The sequence below is a fragment of the Microcaecilia unicolor genome, unplaced genomic scaffold, assembly GCF_901765095.1.
Source record: "Microcaecilia unicolor unplaced genomic scaffold, aMicUni1.1, whole genome shotgun sequence".
NCBI classification, from domain to species: domain Eukaryota; kingdom Metazoa; phylum Chordata; class Amphibia; order Gymnophiona; family Siphonopidae; genus Microcaecilia; species Microcaecilia unicolor.
The window spans coordinates 137868-152782 of NW_021963189.1; the positions used below are offsets into that span (position 1 = coordinate 137868).

The following is a 14915-nucleotide window of genomic DNA, read 5'->3' on the forward strand; positions in this document are numbered from 1 at the left end:
CACTCCTGCCTCAGTGAACTGCAGAAAAGGCTCTCGACATGAGAGCGCCTGGAGCTCGGAAACTCTTCTGGCTGAAGTGATAGCCACCAAAAAGACTGCTTTCAACGTCAGGTCTTTCAGAGATGCCCTCGACAAGGGTTCAAAAGGCGGCTTCTGCAATGCTCTTAGTACCAGGTTGAGATTCCACGCAGGCACCACTGAGTACAGAGGAGGGCGCAGGTGATTAACTCCCTTGAGAAGGCGCACCACATCTGGCTGCGAAGCCAGGGAAGCACCCTTCAGGCGGCCCCTGAAGCAAGCCAGAGCCGCTACCTGGACTTTAAGGGAACTGAGCGACAGGCCTTTCTCCAGACCTTCTTGCAGGAACGCCAACACTGAAGAAATTGGAGCAGTGAAGGGAGAAAGTGAGCCTGCTTCACACCACGCTGCAAAGATACGCCAAACCCTGGCGTAAGCAGTAGAAGTAGAGCGGTTCCTCGCTCTTAGCATAGTGGCGATGACCTTGTCTGAGAAGCCCTTCTTCCTCAGACGCTGCCGCTCAATAGCCAGGCCGTAAGACCAAAGGGGGGGAGGGATCCTCCATCACCACGGGACCCTGATGTAACAGGCCCTGCTCCACTGACAGCCGCAGAGAATCGTCGACTGAGAGCCTGATCAAGTCCGCATACCAGGGACGTCTGGGCCAATCCGGACCCACCAGGATTACCCTGCCGGGATGCTTTGCCACCCGGTCTAGCACCCTGCCCAACATGGGCCAGGGCGGGAACACATAGAGGAGCTCTTGTGTCGGCCACTGTTGGAGAAGAGCATCTACTCCCAGGGATCGAGGGTCCCGTCCTCTGCTGAAAAAGCGCCGGGCACTTGGCAATTGGCCGATGAAGCCATCAAAACTAGGCTCGGCTGGCCCCAGCGCTTCGTGATGTCCAGAACGCCTGAGCAGATATTTGCCAGTCTCCGGGCTCCAAGGTATGGCGACTGAGAAAGACCGCCTTGACATTCATGACTCCGGCAATGTGGGCCGCTGAAAGCTGCTCCAGGTTTGCTTCCGCCCACTGGCAAAGATTCATAGCCTCCTTGGCTAGAGGGGCGCCCTTGGTACCTCCCTGGCGGTTGACATAGACCACAGCCGTGGCATTGTCTGACAGGACCCGTACAGGCTTCAACACCAGTACCGGGATGAACTCCAAAAGCGCCAACCGAATGGCTCTGATTTCCAGGAGGTTGATAGACCACTTTGCCTCTGCAGGAGACCAGAGCCCCTGCGCTGTCCTTCCCAAGCAGTGGGCTCCCCAGCCCGACAAAGAGGCGTTCCGTCGTGACGACAATCCACTCTGGGGTCACCAGAGGCATTCCCGCAGACAACTTGTCTGTCTGCATCCACCAGCTCAGCGCCTTGCGCACTGCTGGGTCCAAGGGAAGGCGCACAGCATAATCCTCCGACATCGGAGTCCAGCGCCGCAGCAAAGATTGTTGAAGTGGTTCTCATATGAGCCCTGGCCCAGGGCACTACTTCCATCATGGCCGTCATAGAGCTGCACATAGTCCCAAGCCCGAGGAGGAGAGGCTACTAGGAACTGGTCCACTTGAGCCTGAAGCTTGACAATTCGATTGTCTGGCAGGAACACCCTGCCCACTTGGGTGTCGAATCGAACTCCCAGGTACTCCAGGACTGAGTCGGGCGCAGCTGGCTCTTCTCCCAGTTGATGATCCATCCCAGGGAGCTCAAAGAGCAACTACCCGGTCACAGCTTGCCGCACTCTGCATAAGAGGGGGCTCGGATCAACCAGTCGTCCAGATAAGGATGGACTTGTACCCCTTCCTTTCGTAGGAAGGCCGCGATGACCACCATTACTTTGGAAAAGGTCCGCGGAGCAGTAGCCAACCCGAATGGGAGGGCTCTGAACTGGAAGTATCGTCCCAGGACTGCAAAACGCAGAAAGCGTGATGAGGAGGCCAGATGGGAATATGCAGGTACGCTTCCTTGATGCCCAAGGATGCCAGGAACTCTCCTGCCTTCACTGCCGCTATATACAAAGCGGAGAGTCTCCATGCGAAAGTGCCGCACTTTCCAAGGCCCGATTGACCCCTTTGAGGTCGAGGATAGGCCGGACAGAACCTCCTTTCTTTGTACCACAAAGTAAATGGAGTAGTACGTCCCTTGCCAAGCTGACTTTCTGGCACCGGAACGACCGCGCCCAGGCGGATCAGATTGTCCAAGGTCTGCTGCACTGCCACAGCTTAGACCGGAGACTTGCAGGGAGAGAGTACGAACCCGTCTTTTAACGGTCGGCAGAACTCTAGCTTGTAGCCGTCTCTGATGACTTCCAGCACCCACGCGTCTGAAGTTATTGTGGTCCACTCGCCCAGAAACGAGGACAGCCGTCCTCCAATCTGCACTGGGACGTGGACCAAGGCCCCGTCATTGGGTACGAGACCCTGGGGGGGGGACCGGAGTGAGCACCTCCGGGACGGTGGTCTCTGCGAAAGGAATGCTGCTTGGGGGAGAAATTCCTCTTGAAGGAAGAGGGGGCAGAGGACCCGACTTGCCCGGGCGGTACCGACGGGCTTCCTGCAACCGTCCTCTGGAGGTACCGGGACGAGTACTAGCCCGAGCCCTGACCTCTGGTAATTTCTTGCCCTTAAACGTGCCGAGATCGGTCACGATTTTGTCCAGCTCGACCCCAAAGAGCAGCTTGCCTTTAAAAGGCAATCTAGCCAGGCGGGATTTAGAGGCGTGGTCAGCAGACCAATGTTTCAGCCAAAGCCACCGCCGTGCAGAGACTGTCTGAGCCATGCCTTTAGCTGAGGCTCTCAAGACATCATACAGCAAGTCTGCCAAATAGGCTAAGCCCGATTCCAGGGCCGGCCAATCAGCCCTCAAGGAATGATCCGAGGGGGAAGCCCGCTGCACCATAGTCAGGCACGCCCTGGCCACATAGGAACCGCAAACCGAGGCCTGCAAACTTAAAGCAGTCGCCTCAAAGGACGACCTTAAGGCCGCCTCCAATCTTCTGTCTTGGGCGTCCTTTAGGGCCGTGCCACCTTCCACCGGCAAAGCCGTTTTCTTAGTCACCGCAGTGATTAAAGAATCCACGGTAGGCCACAGATAGGCCTCACGTTCACTTTCAGGCAAAGGATAGAGGCGGGACATAGCCCTAGCCACTTTGAGGCTCGCTTCCAGGACATCCCATTGAGCCGAAATTAAGGTGTGCATGGCATCATGCACGTGGAAGGTTCTAGGCGGGCGCTACGTCCCCAGCATAATGGCAGAGCCAACAGGGGCTGAGGGAGAGACGTCCTCCGGAGAGGAAATCTTCAAAGTGTCCATGGCCTGTAACAACAGGTTGGGCAAATCCTCTGGGCTAAAAAGCCGCGCTGCAGAGGGGTCATCCGCTCCATCCGAGCGGGGATCTATCCCCTCCAAGGAATCCGCAAAGGACCGCTGGGAGACCTCAGACACGCTGCCCTCATCTACATCGGAGGAGACAAAGTCCTCCAAGGCCTGGGAATCAACCCGAGGGCGTTACCTCTGGGAACCTCAACCTCTTTACCAGACGAGGGAGCAGGGGCAGCGTTTTGCATGAGGAAGGCCTGATGCAGCAGCAAAACAAACTCGGGGGAGAAAGCCCCCAGACTGTGCACTTCCGCAGCCTGGGCCACAGCCCTAGACGCACCCTCAACCGGCGCTCGCAAGAGCGGGGGAGAGACATGCTGCGCATCCAAAATGGCGTCCGGCGCGACACTCCTCAAAGGAGCCGCGCGGGAAGAACGGCGCTTAACTTTAGCCGCTTTTGTGCCGTCGCCCAAATTAAGGGCGTTCATGGCATTAATGTCTCCAACCTCAAGGGCGGCCCACGAAGAAGCCGTCCGAGCCGCGTGGCCGGCCAAGATGGCGGAGGCGAGGAGCGGGGGATGGGCATTTATGGCGGGAAAAAACCGCCACGCCGGAGGAAGGACCGGGACATTCATCGGTCACTAAACTGTCACCATCAAGGGCGAATCAGGCTGTAAAACCCCCGCATCCCCTTTAGAAGCGCTCCAGCGATCCGGGGAGCGACCCTTTGCGCCCTCGCCCTCCGACGCCATATGCCACGAGGAGAAGAATCGGGGAACCCCCTGCCGCTATAAAAAGGTAAAATTACCTGCTTGCCGCTCCGAGCTGTAACGAACTGGTGTCCCAGTGAGTAGCTGCAATGAACGTTTAAATAAACGTCGAAATAAACGCCTTTAAGGACGTTTAAAAATTTTTTTTTTTTTTTTTTTAACGGAGCCAGCGGGAGGGGGGAGAAAAGGAGGGACCTGGCACCACCAGGTTTGCACTTGCTCAAAAGAGCCCTCAACCCCAGGCCTCAACAAAACCTAAGGATTAGGCTTGGAGGCCTAGCCAGAGCTGCTGCTGTGTGTGACCACCACCTGCTGAGATAGAGAACATACTGGGGAGTTTCCGGCAGCACATGACCACATATAGGGAGGCAAAAGTTTGCTCTCTATCTCCACCTGCTGGTAGATGGACACAACCCACCAGTCTATGGATTGATCAGCTTGATGATATGGAAGGACTGTTCTTATAATGGTAATGCTAAGATTGCTTCTTCTTTATATCTTAATTGTATGTTAACATAGGTTTTATATTTTTCCAACAATACCTGTATCTTCTCTATTTTGCCTTTTCAACCTTCTTTGTGCTTCTCTGCCTATTCAAAAAAGAATCATCATCATCCAAAGTACAAAAAAAATAAAACAAGCCATTTTGCAGCGTCTGGTATAAAACACTCATCCGACAGCCTCAGTTATTAAAAAATTTCTTATACTGTGTTTGTGAAAACATTTGGCACCTAAACAGACTGAATAAAACCAATCAGATTTGAGTTCAAAAAGCACAAATATAGTATTAAATAGCTCTGCTTGTGAAAAGGGTACAGAAATGAGGTCTTACCTGCTAATATTTCCTTGCATTCTGCTAGACCATTCCACACACTTGGGTTTATGCACTCCTACCAGCAAATGGAGATATAGAACCACTGTGCTTGTCCTTCAAAGAACCTGGTGCCTAGGTAACAAATTCAAGGCTAAAAAGCTCCCCTAGGCTATCGAAGCAGAGATACCTGCAGCTACTATTGATATTAGGAGAGGTGGCCTAACCACATGGCCCCTGCAGCAGTGACAGTGTACAATGAGTTACCATACGTTAACTGCAACTGGAGTCCATTCCATGATAGGCAGTAGTGCCTATGCTATTTGGTCAGAGTATCCCCACAGTTAAATCCTTTAGATACCTTGGGGTCATTATTGATTCTGCATTGACTTTTGAGGAACAGGTATCTGATGTAGTGAAAAAAATCTTTCTTCCATCTAAGGAGGCTTCGATCAGACAGAAATTCAATTAGTAAGGATTCTCTTAAAACATTGACATCTGCGTACATTACCTCACGTTTAGATTACTGTAATATTATATATGCAGGGATTACTCAAGACAATTTAAAACGATTACAAAGAATACAAAATACAGCGGCACGTATGATTTGCAGGGCCCGGAGGGATGACAGAGTAACACCTTTACTGCATCGTCTGCATTGGCTTCCGGTTGAAGCAAGAGTCAAGTTTAAAATTCTCGTTTTGACTCACAAGGCTTTCCATACGTTAAACCCTAATTACCTATCAAATCTGACAATTCCTAACACTGCTATGCAAACTCTTAGATCTCTAACAGATAATAGGTTAGTTATTCCCTCTCTCACTAAGGCTAGATGGGAATCTACACGGAGATCAGCTTTTTTCTACCTGTCCCCTTCTCTTTGGAACGGCCTTCCAAAAGAGATCAGACTAGAGAATTCTTACATCCATTTCGGAAACTCTTGAAAACCTTTTTCTTTATAAATTATGTAGAACAGAACTTAGAATAAAGATAAGGTCAAATAAAAGGGTAGCCTCACTGTATACTAAATATAATCCATTTTGGTTTGTACTATGTAGTTAATTCTGATTTGCTGTGCTTTCCTGTCATGAATGGAGTTCCTTGTCTGTCTATTTGTATATACAAATTGTATTTTTATACATGTAAACCGTTCTGGTTTGCAGTTGCAATAAGATACGGTATATAAATTGATATAAATAAATAAAAATAAATAAATTAGCATCCATTGTAGTAATTGATACTGTGACCACACAATACGTTAACACGCACTGTAAATGTTTACCGCATTACTAAAGTGTCCCTAAGTGTTTGCCTGGAAAAGTCTATAAGGAGCTTCAAAGAAGGAATATAAAGGGGATTCCGAGAGGCAGAAGATTCCTTGCTGTGCTATGATTTGTCTTTCCAGTGCTTTGTGAAGGTAAAAAAAGGGAACAGTGCACGTTACATACATAGTAACATAGTAGATGACGGCAGAAAAAGACCTGCACGGTCCATCCAGTCTGCCCAACAAGATAACTCATATTTGCTGCTTTTTGTGTATACCCTACTTTGATTTGTACCTGTGCTCTTCAGGGCACAGACCGTATAAGTCTGCCCCACTATCCCCGCCTCCCAACCACCAGCCCCTCCTCCCAACCACCGGCTCTGGCACAGACCGTATAAGTCTGCCCAGCACTATCCCCTCCTCCCAACCACCGGCTCTGGCACAGACCGTATAAGTCTGCCCAGCACTATCCTCACCACCAGCCCTGCCTCCCAACCACCGGCTCTGGCACAGACCGTACAAGTCTGTCCAGCACTATCCCCGCCTCCCAACCACCAGTCCCGCTGCCCACCGGCTCTGGCACAGACCGTATAAGTCTGCCCAGCACTATCCCCGCCCCAACCACCAGCCCCGCCTCCCGATCTTGACTAAGCTCCTGAGGATCCATTCCTTCGGCACAGGATTCCTTTATGCTTATCCCATGCATGTTTGAATTCCGTTACCGTTTTCATTTCCACCACCTCCCGCGGGAGGGCATTCCAAGCATCCACTACTCTCTCCGTGAAAAAATACTTCCTGACATTTTTCTTGAGTCTGCCCCCCTTCAATCTCATTTCATGTCCTCTCGTTCTACCACCTTCCCATCTCCGGAAAAGGTTCGTTTGCGGATTAATACCTTTCAAATATTTGAACGTCTGTATCATATCACCCCTGTTTCTCCTTTCCTCCAGAGTATACATGTTTAGTTCAGCACTTGATCTTCTGCTAAGGCAAGACTGAGGCAAGAGTTTCTAAATCACCTTTGTCTATGATGTCCCAATTCCACTCATTCTCATAGATTCAAGAGATGAGCAAAGGGAAAATCAAGTACAAAGGAGAGTCCAAGAACAAACAGATCTCTTGAATGGCCTGAAAGAAGCTCCATGAACCAAGGAGGTCCCTGCATATTTCTGAATTAAGTAACCAGTTACATGTATTTTGGGCTTCAATTCTAGGAGTTTATACATTTTAAATTTAAGTGTTTATTTTCCAGCTAATTAGGGTTTTTTTTTTTAGGGTACAAAAAAATCAGTGTTTATTGGTGTTTCATGATACAAGTATTGCATTAAAGGGGTCATGGATTTAATATATTGTCTTTCTGCGGTACAACCAAAGCGGATTACTTTTTCTTTTAATTATATGCAGGTACTTTTCTCTGTCCTTAGTGGGCTCACAATTAAAGTTTTGCACCTGGGCCAAGAGAGGGTTAAGCGACTTGCCCAGAGTCAAACCCACTTCCCCTGGTTCTCAGCCCACTGCACTAACCATTGCTCAATATTTCTTCCAGTGGAATCAAAACATGTATGTTTGTCACTCAGGCGTGATTAGCATTGAAAAAGTATAAAAAACTAAGTGGGGGATATAAGACAAGCCAGGAAAGGAGTGAGAATATACTAGGGGACCCCCCCACTGATTATCCAACAAACACCTATTTTAATTCTTTTTACGCCAGGGTGCTGTATTGAAACCTAGTTTGGCTACTACTGGAAACAGGATACTGGCCTTAATGGACCTTCGGTCTATCCCAGTACGGCAACACTTATGTTCTTATTGATTAAACTCTAATATCAGAAGCCTTAAATATATTTGACATCTATCATCAGAAGAAAATCTACACTGTCAACTGAGTACATAAGCTATAACTTGAGTAAACCCTTTTCATATGAAACAGCACTGCAACATGTATTGTGGTTCTCATTATTTCAAGGCCAGAGTCTGCAGCTATGCTCTGAAGCAAGGATTCCCATTCCTGCTGGCAGAACCCTAAAGACCTCGCAGCTCTCAGATACACCCACTTATCTAACCAGAGTTTGGAAGTGTAGCTACACTGCACAAATTCATTTGCTACAAAAGTAAGGAGGATTCAATAAAGTTTCTTATGGCATGTGAATTCTACGTGCTCTTGCTACAAGAAGTCACAGTTGAAAAAAAAATCATGAAAACAAACATAAAATACATAAACTTGATTTGATAATAATCTGCCTACCCAGAATTATAAAGAAGACTTGAAAATGATTAAGTCAAGATTACCTTAGATTGCTCTGCTCTTGAATAGTGGTAAAAATACAAATTAAACTCATTTGTACACTCTGGTTTCAGTTCATAAAGCCCTCTGCCGGTCAATCCTGGTTTTCTACAGGAAAGAAAAAAAAATGATGCTGCTCATATTTATTTAACATTTATATGCCACCTTTCAGTTAATGACAAAGCAAGTTACAGAAAGAACACAAAACCACTTACATAGTAACATAGTAGATGACGGCAGAAAAAGACCTGCACGGTCCATCCAGTCTGCCCAAGAAGATAAATTCATATGTGCTACTTTTTTTTTATTTGTACTGTCCTCTTCAGTGCACAGACCGTATAAGTCTGCCCAGCACTATCCCTGCCACCCACCACCGGCTCTGTCACAGACCGTATAAGTCTGCCCAGCACTATCCCCCCCCAACCACCAACCCCGCCTCCCAACCACCAGCTCTGGCACAGACCATATAAGTCTGCTCAGCACTACCCCTGCCACCCACCACCGGCTCTGGCACAGACCGTATAAGTCTGCCCAGCACTATCCCCGCCTCCCAACCACCAGCTCTGGCACAGACCGTATAAGTCTGCCCAGCACTATCCCTGCCACCCACCACTGGCTCTGGCACAGACTGTATAAGTCTGCCCAGCACTATCCCCGCCGCCCAACCACCAACCTCGCCTCCCAACCACCAGCTCTGGCACAGACCCTATAAGTCTGCCCAGCACTATCCCTGCCACCCACCACCGGCTCTGGCACAGACCGTATAAGTCTGCCCAGCACTATCCCCGCCTCCCAACCACCAGCTCTGGCACAGACCGTATAAGTCTGCCCAGCACTATCCCTGCCACCCACCACCAGCTCTGGCACAGACCGTATAAGTCTGCCCAGCACTATCCCCACCTCCCAACCACCAGCCCCGCCTCTCACCACCAGCTCTGGCACAGACCATATAAGTCTGCCCAGCACTATCCCTGCCACCCACCACCGGCTCTGGCACAGACCGTAAGTCTGCCCAGCACTAACCCCACCTCCCAACCACCAGCCCCCTCTCACCACCAGCTCTGGCACAGACCTTATAAGTCTGCCCAGCACTATCCCTGCCACCCACCACCGGCTCTGGCACAGACCGTATAAGTCTGCCCCAGCACTATCCCCGCCTCTCACCACCAGCTCTGGCACAGACCGTATAAGTCTGCCCAGCACTATCCCTGCCACCCACCACCGGCTCTGGCACAGACCGTATAAGTCTGCCCAGCACTAACCTCACCTCCCAACCACCAGCCCCGCCTCTCACCACCAGCTCTGGCACAGACCTTATAAGTCTGCCCAGCACTATCCGTGCCACCACCACCGGCTCTGGCACAGACCGTATAAGTCTGCCAGCACTATCCCCACCTCCCAACCACCAGCCCCGCCTCTCACCACCAGCTCTGGCACAGACCGTATGTCTGCCCAGCACTATCCCTGCCACCCACCACCGGCTCTGGCACAGACCGTATAAGTCTGCCCAGCACTAGTCCCGCCTCCCACTTATTCAATTACAATCTCATAATCAAACATAAATAGGCCTTTGAAAAAGATACTGAATGAGCAAAGCAAGACATACTTAAAAGAGGCAACTGCTTCTATTACATTCTCCATTCCGGTCTCTCTGTTCTCCTGCAACATGGAAAAGAAATGTGGTAAACAAAATGTTCTTTACGAATAAAAGGCACGGCTTATTACATATCTATGTGTACATACAATTGTGCCTGTGTGCGTTTACATGGGTACATATATTAACATTTTCCTTATTTACAGGAAATAGAGAAGTACTGTACATGTCATGCTTTAAAAAAATTATACCTTAACAGTCCAAAATTTTATTGCAGTGGGGGTATTTCATATAGTAACCAAAACAACCCAACGCATTTTACATTCGTGCACTCAAGTATAAGTTTCAATGATTCCTAAAACACTGTGTGCAAGCCTCAGCTGCGACCCTTTTCACACAAGGAACACAGTCCTGTGATTCACCAAACTTATCATCAGCTCCATAACAAACTCACAGTGTACTATTTCATCTTCTTTAATTTTTAATTTAATCCAAAAAGATTACATTACAAATAAAAATTAAGGAACAGATCAAACAGTACACTCTGGGGCCCTTTTACTAAGTGGCGATAAGTCCACCGTGGGCTTAATATTAAAACATATTTCTGCAGGGGTTTACCTGACGATAATCAGGCAGCGACATGCACTAGGTGCAGGAGCCCGTACTGCCACCTCAATGGGTGGTGATAAGTGCTCCCCCCCCCCTCCTCGGCCGCATGGCTATGTCTTTTTTAAAGACTTTTTACCCGCTACGGTAAAAAGGGCCTCAGCGCGCTGCAAATACGGCACCCGCCACTAGCGGGTTTATTATGGAACCGATGATGAGAATCCGAGGGCTGTGCTCCTTGTGAGAAAAGGGTCGCTGCCAAGGCTTGCTCACAGTGTTTCAAGGAATCATTAATCCTCATACTTAAAAGTACATGAATATAAATGCATTGGGTGGTTTTGGTTATTAAAAAATGACATGCAATGTGTGTACATCACATACATACACTAATGCTTACATAGTCTTTTTTTCATTAAAAATAAAAAAAGATGACATTATCTGCTTCCCTGTCTTTTATGGGGATTTATATAGTGCGAGGAAGATATTCATCTTGTCACCATTGGATAATTCTTGCCTTGGTTTACCGAACGTTATCTCATCCTGAACACCTAGAACACACTGAATACTGTGTAAAATAATGCTCAGGATACAAGCATCTTCCAATAGGTGGTTTGATTTTAATACCAATAATAGAATTTACTGCTTATTGTTTGATTTTAATAACTTTACTGCTTATTGTATTAATCGTTTCCTAGTCATATATTTTATTTTACATACTTACATCCTCTGGCAGTGCCTTGACTAATTCACTATGAGCCATCGGTTTGATGCACAGCTGATGGATAATCTCTCGCTTAATTTCAGTAGCAGAATTTAAATGTCCAACACCAGGGCTAAATCTTTCTCCTGTAATTATTGAAAAAATAAAATAAAGCAAATTGCAGCCATTTTTAGAAGAGCTGCTAATTTAGCAGATGCTTAAGACTGTAAACAGACAAAAAATGTAGCATGCAGCTGACAAGGGGGCATCAACTTTCTCAGGTTCTCTGTGCCGTCAGCTTGAAACTTTGCCTGTCCTATTTAAGTCCATGGATCGGTATGAGTATTGTAAAAAAAAAAAGAACTAGCCCTTAAACCGAGGATAAGTATCTATATAAAATAGCCTTTTTTAATGAAACAATGAACAGTAACCTCAAAGACAAGTGCAATACCTAAGTTTGAACAAATACAGAACACATAACACAAAATGCCCAACATTATTTTATTTACTTGGATTTTTGCTCACATCATATTCAGTAGCAGCTCAAGGCGAGTTACATTCAGGTACACTAGGTATTTCCCTGTCCCTGGAGGGCTCACAATCTAATTTTGCACCAGAGGCAATGGAGGGTTAAGTGACTTGCCCAAGATCACAAGGAGCAACAGTAGGATTTGAACCAGACACACCTGGATGTCAAGCCCAGTGTTCTAACCGCTAAGCTACTCACAGCTATGATTTGTAAAGTACTTGTGTAGCTGTAGTCGAAGAAAAGGTCCTCCATGGTAATACATTTCCTGGATTATGATTCAGCATTTTTATTGATGACAATCCAAGAATCATACAACCAATAATACAAGTACACTGACATTCCAGACCCATCCCAGGCATCATTATCCTCAAAAAAGCATCTTTGTCATCAAACATTAAACTTTTTATCCCTTCCCACCCCCTCTTTAACAGCAGATTATTCATTTATTCAATGATCTAAGAATACTAACAACATTTTGCTATCATAAATGTATTATATACAAGATTGCCAGCTAAAAAAACTATGGAAGTTGTAAGTAGGGCAGGATTTAAGAAATAGGCAAACTAGGTACATATCTAGGGCCCAGAAGTCCATAATGGTCTCCGTTCTTCCCACCCCCTGGTGCAATGTCCTCCAGTTGACAAGCATTGCATTTTATCTGCTGCTTCCTTCTCTGCTAGATTTACACTGTACTCAAAACCACACAGAATCCCACTTGGGGCAGTTTTAAAATACATTTATATTATGTTGTGGGGCCCAACATACTTGATTGCCTTTAGCTCAAACAATTTACACTGCCTTGGTTGCAAGTGATTCAGAAATGGCATCATGGTTTCAGATAAGTGTAAATAGGAGAAAGAGTGCAATTCCATCTTTGGCAAGTTACATTGGCTACCAATAAGAGAGAGAAGTACATTTAAGGTTATGATATTACCCTTTAAAGCACTGCACATTCAAAGACCTAAGTACTTAAAAGAATTTTTGATATGGTATATACCAGGAAGATATCCAAGGGTCTCTCAGGGTTATCTGTTGTGTTTTCTCCCAATGAAATGATTAAGAAGATAGGCTGACAAGTCAGGGCATTTTCAGTGGTAGCCTCAGAGCTACAGCCACACTCCGTGCCAGCACGCTAGAGACTTCGGAGAGAGATCTAGCAACATAAATGGCTCACAAAATGGTGAACATGGGGCTTACCCAGTTCAATGACTGCCCCCAAAAGTATACAAGGTGGAACTCTTAAGGATGCCACAGCAATTATGAAGGCCACCCAAGCCAACAAATAAACCTGAAAATAAAATGGCTGGGAACAGAGTCAACGAAGCGTGTGCAGGATTACCAGATGCATATTTGCACGACCCCTCCAGATGACTGAAGGAAACGTGAAAGACTTGACCAGTGCTATGGCAGCCCAGAAGCTATCCAACAGGCACTGATGAAGAGAATAAGGGGTTTCTCAAAGGTCACGAATAAAGATAATAACAAGTTACAGGGATTAGGAGATCTCCTCTGGGAACTGGAAGCACTCAAAGTTGATCCAAACCTTCCCAGGCTGTACTACTGGGATACAGCAAGGGCATAAATGAGATTATATCAAGTTACCATATGACTTAAGAGAAAATGGTCATCAGTAGGCGCCAAGTACAAAAAGAACCACGAAAAGAAATTTCCTCCCTTCCCAGTCTTTGTGACGTTTATAGAGATTTGGCAAACAGGAAAAATGCACCTGCCGCTTGTGTTCTACACTAGTACCCTCCTCCCACCAACTGGGTCCTAACCGTCTCTGGGCAAGTCTCCCACTCTCAAATTATCCCGTGATTTAGGTTACTAGGGCCACAGTCCCAATGGTCCCACAGTTCATAGAAAGAACTCACAGACCCAACACACACAACCAGGTGTCTTAGTCAGTCCAGACAAGCAGAGTCAATAAACAGTTATGTTTATTTTCATTAAAATTTGAACAGTGAACTATAAAACAGATGGGGGGGGGGGGGGGGGGGGGGGTGGACTTGTACTCTAGCCAGCTGGACACACAGCTGGGCTGATCAACTTCCCCCATAGGAAAACTTAGAATCTGCAACTGTTTCTTTTTCCTGCAGACATAAGTCTAAACCGTACCTATAGATAAGATATTGATTTTAATTTGGAAATTTACATTTTTTTTTACAAAAAGAAATATAAAGTTTTCCTGTGTTAAAGGATATCTGGGGAGAAACTATCTGAAGGATTAGCTTCTGCAGCTTTCAGAGAAAACAATCATAATCCCTGCCACGTAAATTGGGCAAGGGGGTGGGGGGCTAAACAACACCAGTACAGTTTTTTGGATAGCCACATGTGCATGATATAGGAGACCTACTGTATAAAAACCTAAGTCATTATGGATATCCTCAAAACCAGACCAGCTAGGTGTGTCTCCAGGACAAGCTAAGGAACTAGTTCTCCAAGTCAGTGCTAAAACCATATTAAAGACTCCTGAAAATTCCAACACATGCTGATAAAGCTTTGAAGAGATTAGTTTAGAAGACAGCTAGGATGCAAGTCCTAGATGAAACCCTTAAGAGAAAAAGGCAAATAGCTTTGAACTTACAAAACTTAAAATTATAAAACTATTGAGACGTACCCACTGGAAGCAATTTAGCACAGCTGTAAAGAAACATATGCTTAAGTATTGTTGAAACTGTAAAATAAAAACATTTGGAGCATCTTACCAACAATCATTATGATAAGGTGCAGCATTTCCTCAATAAGGGTGTTATTCTGCTGAACAATATCCTATTGAGAGATTAATAGAAAAGAATTATCAGTATACTGCTTATTGCAAAAAGATTCCAGTAACCTTTTTGGTTACTTTATGTAAAATCTGAAAACGCAATCAATTCTGATCATAACAATTTTATTATGAACTTTGCAAATTACTTCATTCTGTCCTATTCTATTCTTAGAAAAGTTATGTAAAAATCTATAATATAAGGGGAGATCAAAGACGGTAGCCGCTTGTTAAGGTCGTGCAAAAATATCAATAC

At 46.4% G+C, this 14915-nt stretch overlaps 1 protein-coding gene across 1 annotated transcript in view; it reads right to left on the reverse strand.

The window, feature by feature from the left end:
• The window catches only part of LOC115459056 (E3 ubiquitin-protein ligase UBR2-like), a gene marked incomplete at its 5' end in the record, with an annotated part of 96387 nt that extends 81723 nt beyond the window's left edge, over positions 1 to 14664 (reverse strand). The window contains 6 exons of the mRNA XM_030188919.1: positions 4647 to 4688; positions 7951 to 7957; positions 8469 to 8571; positions 10070 to 10122; positions 11385 to 11509; positions 14601 to 14664. Coding sequence (XP_030044779.1) covers positions 4647 to 4688; positions 7951 to 7957; positions 8469 to 8571; positions 10070 to 10122; positions 11385 to 11509; positions 14601 to 14664 — 394 coding nt within the window. The remainder of the gene's footprint in view (positions 1 to 4646; positions 4689 to 7950; positions 7958 to 8468; positions 8572 to 10069; positions 10123 to 11384; positions 11510 to 14600) is intronic.
• Between the last annotated feature and the right edge of the window lie 251 nt (positions 14665 to 14915).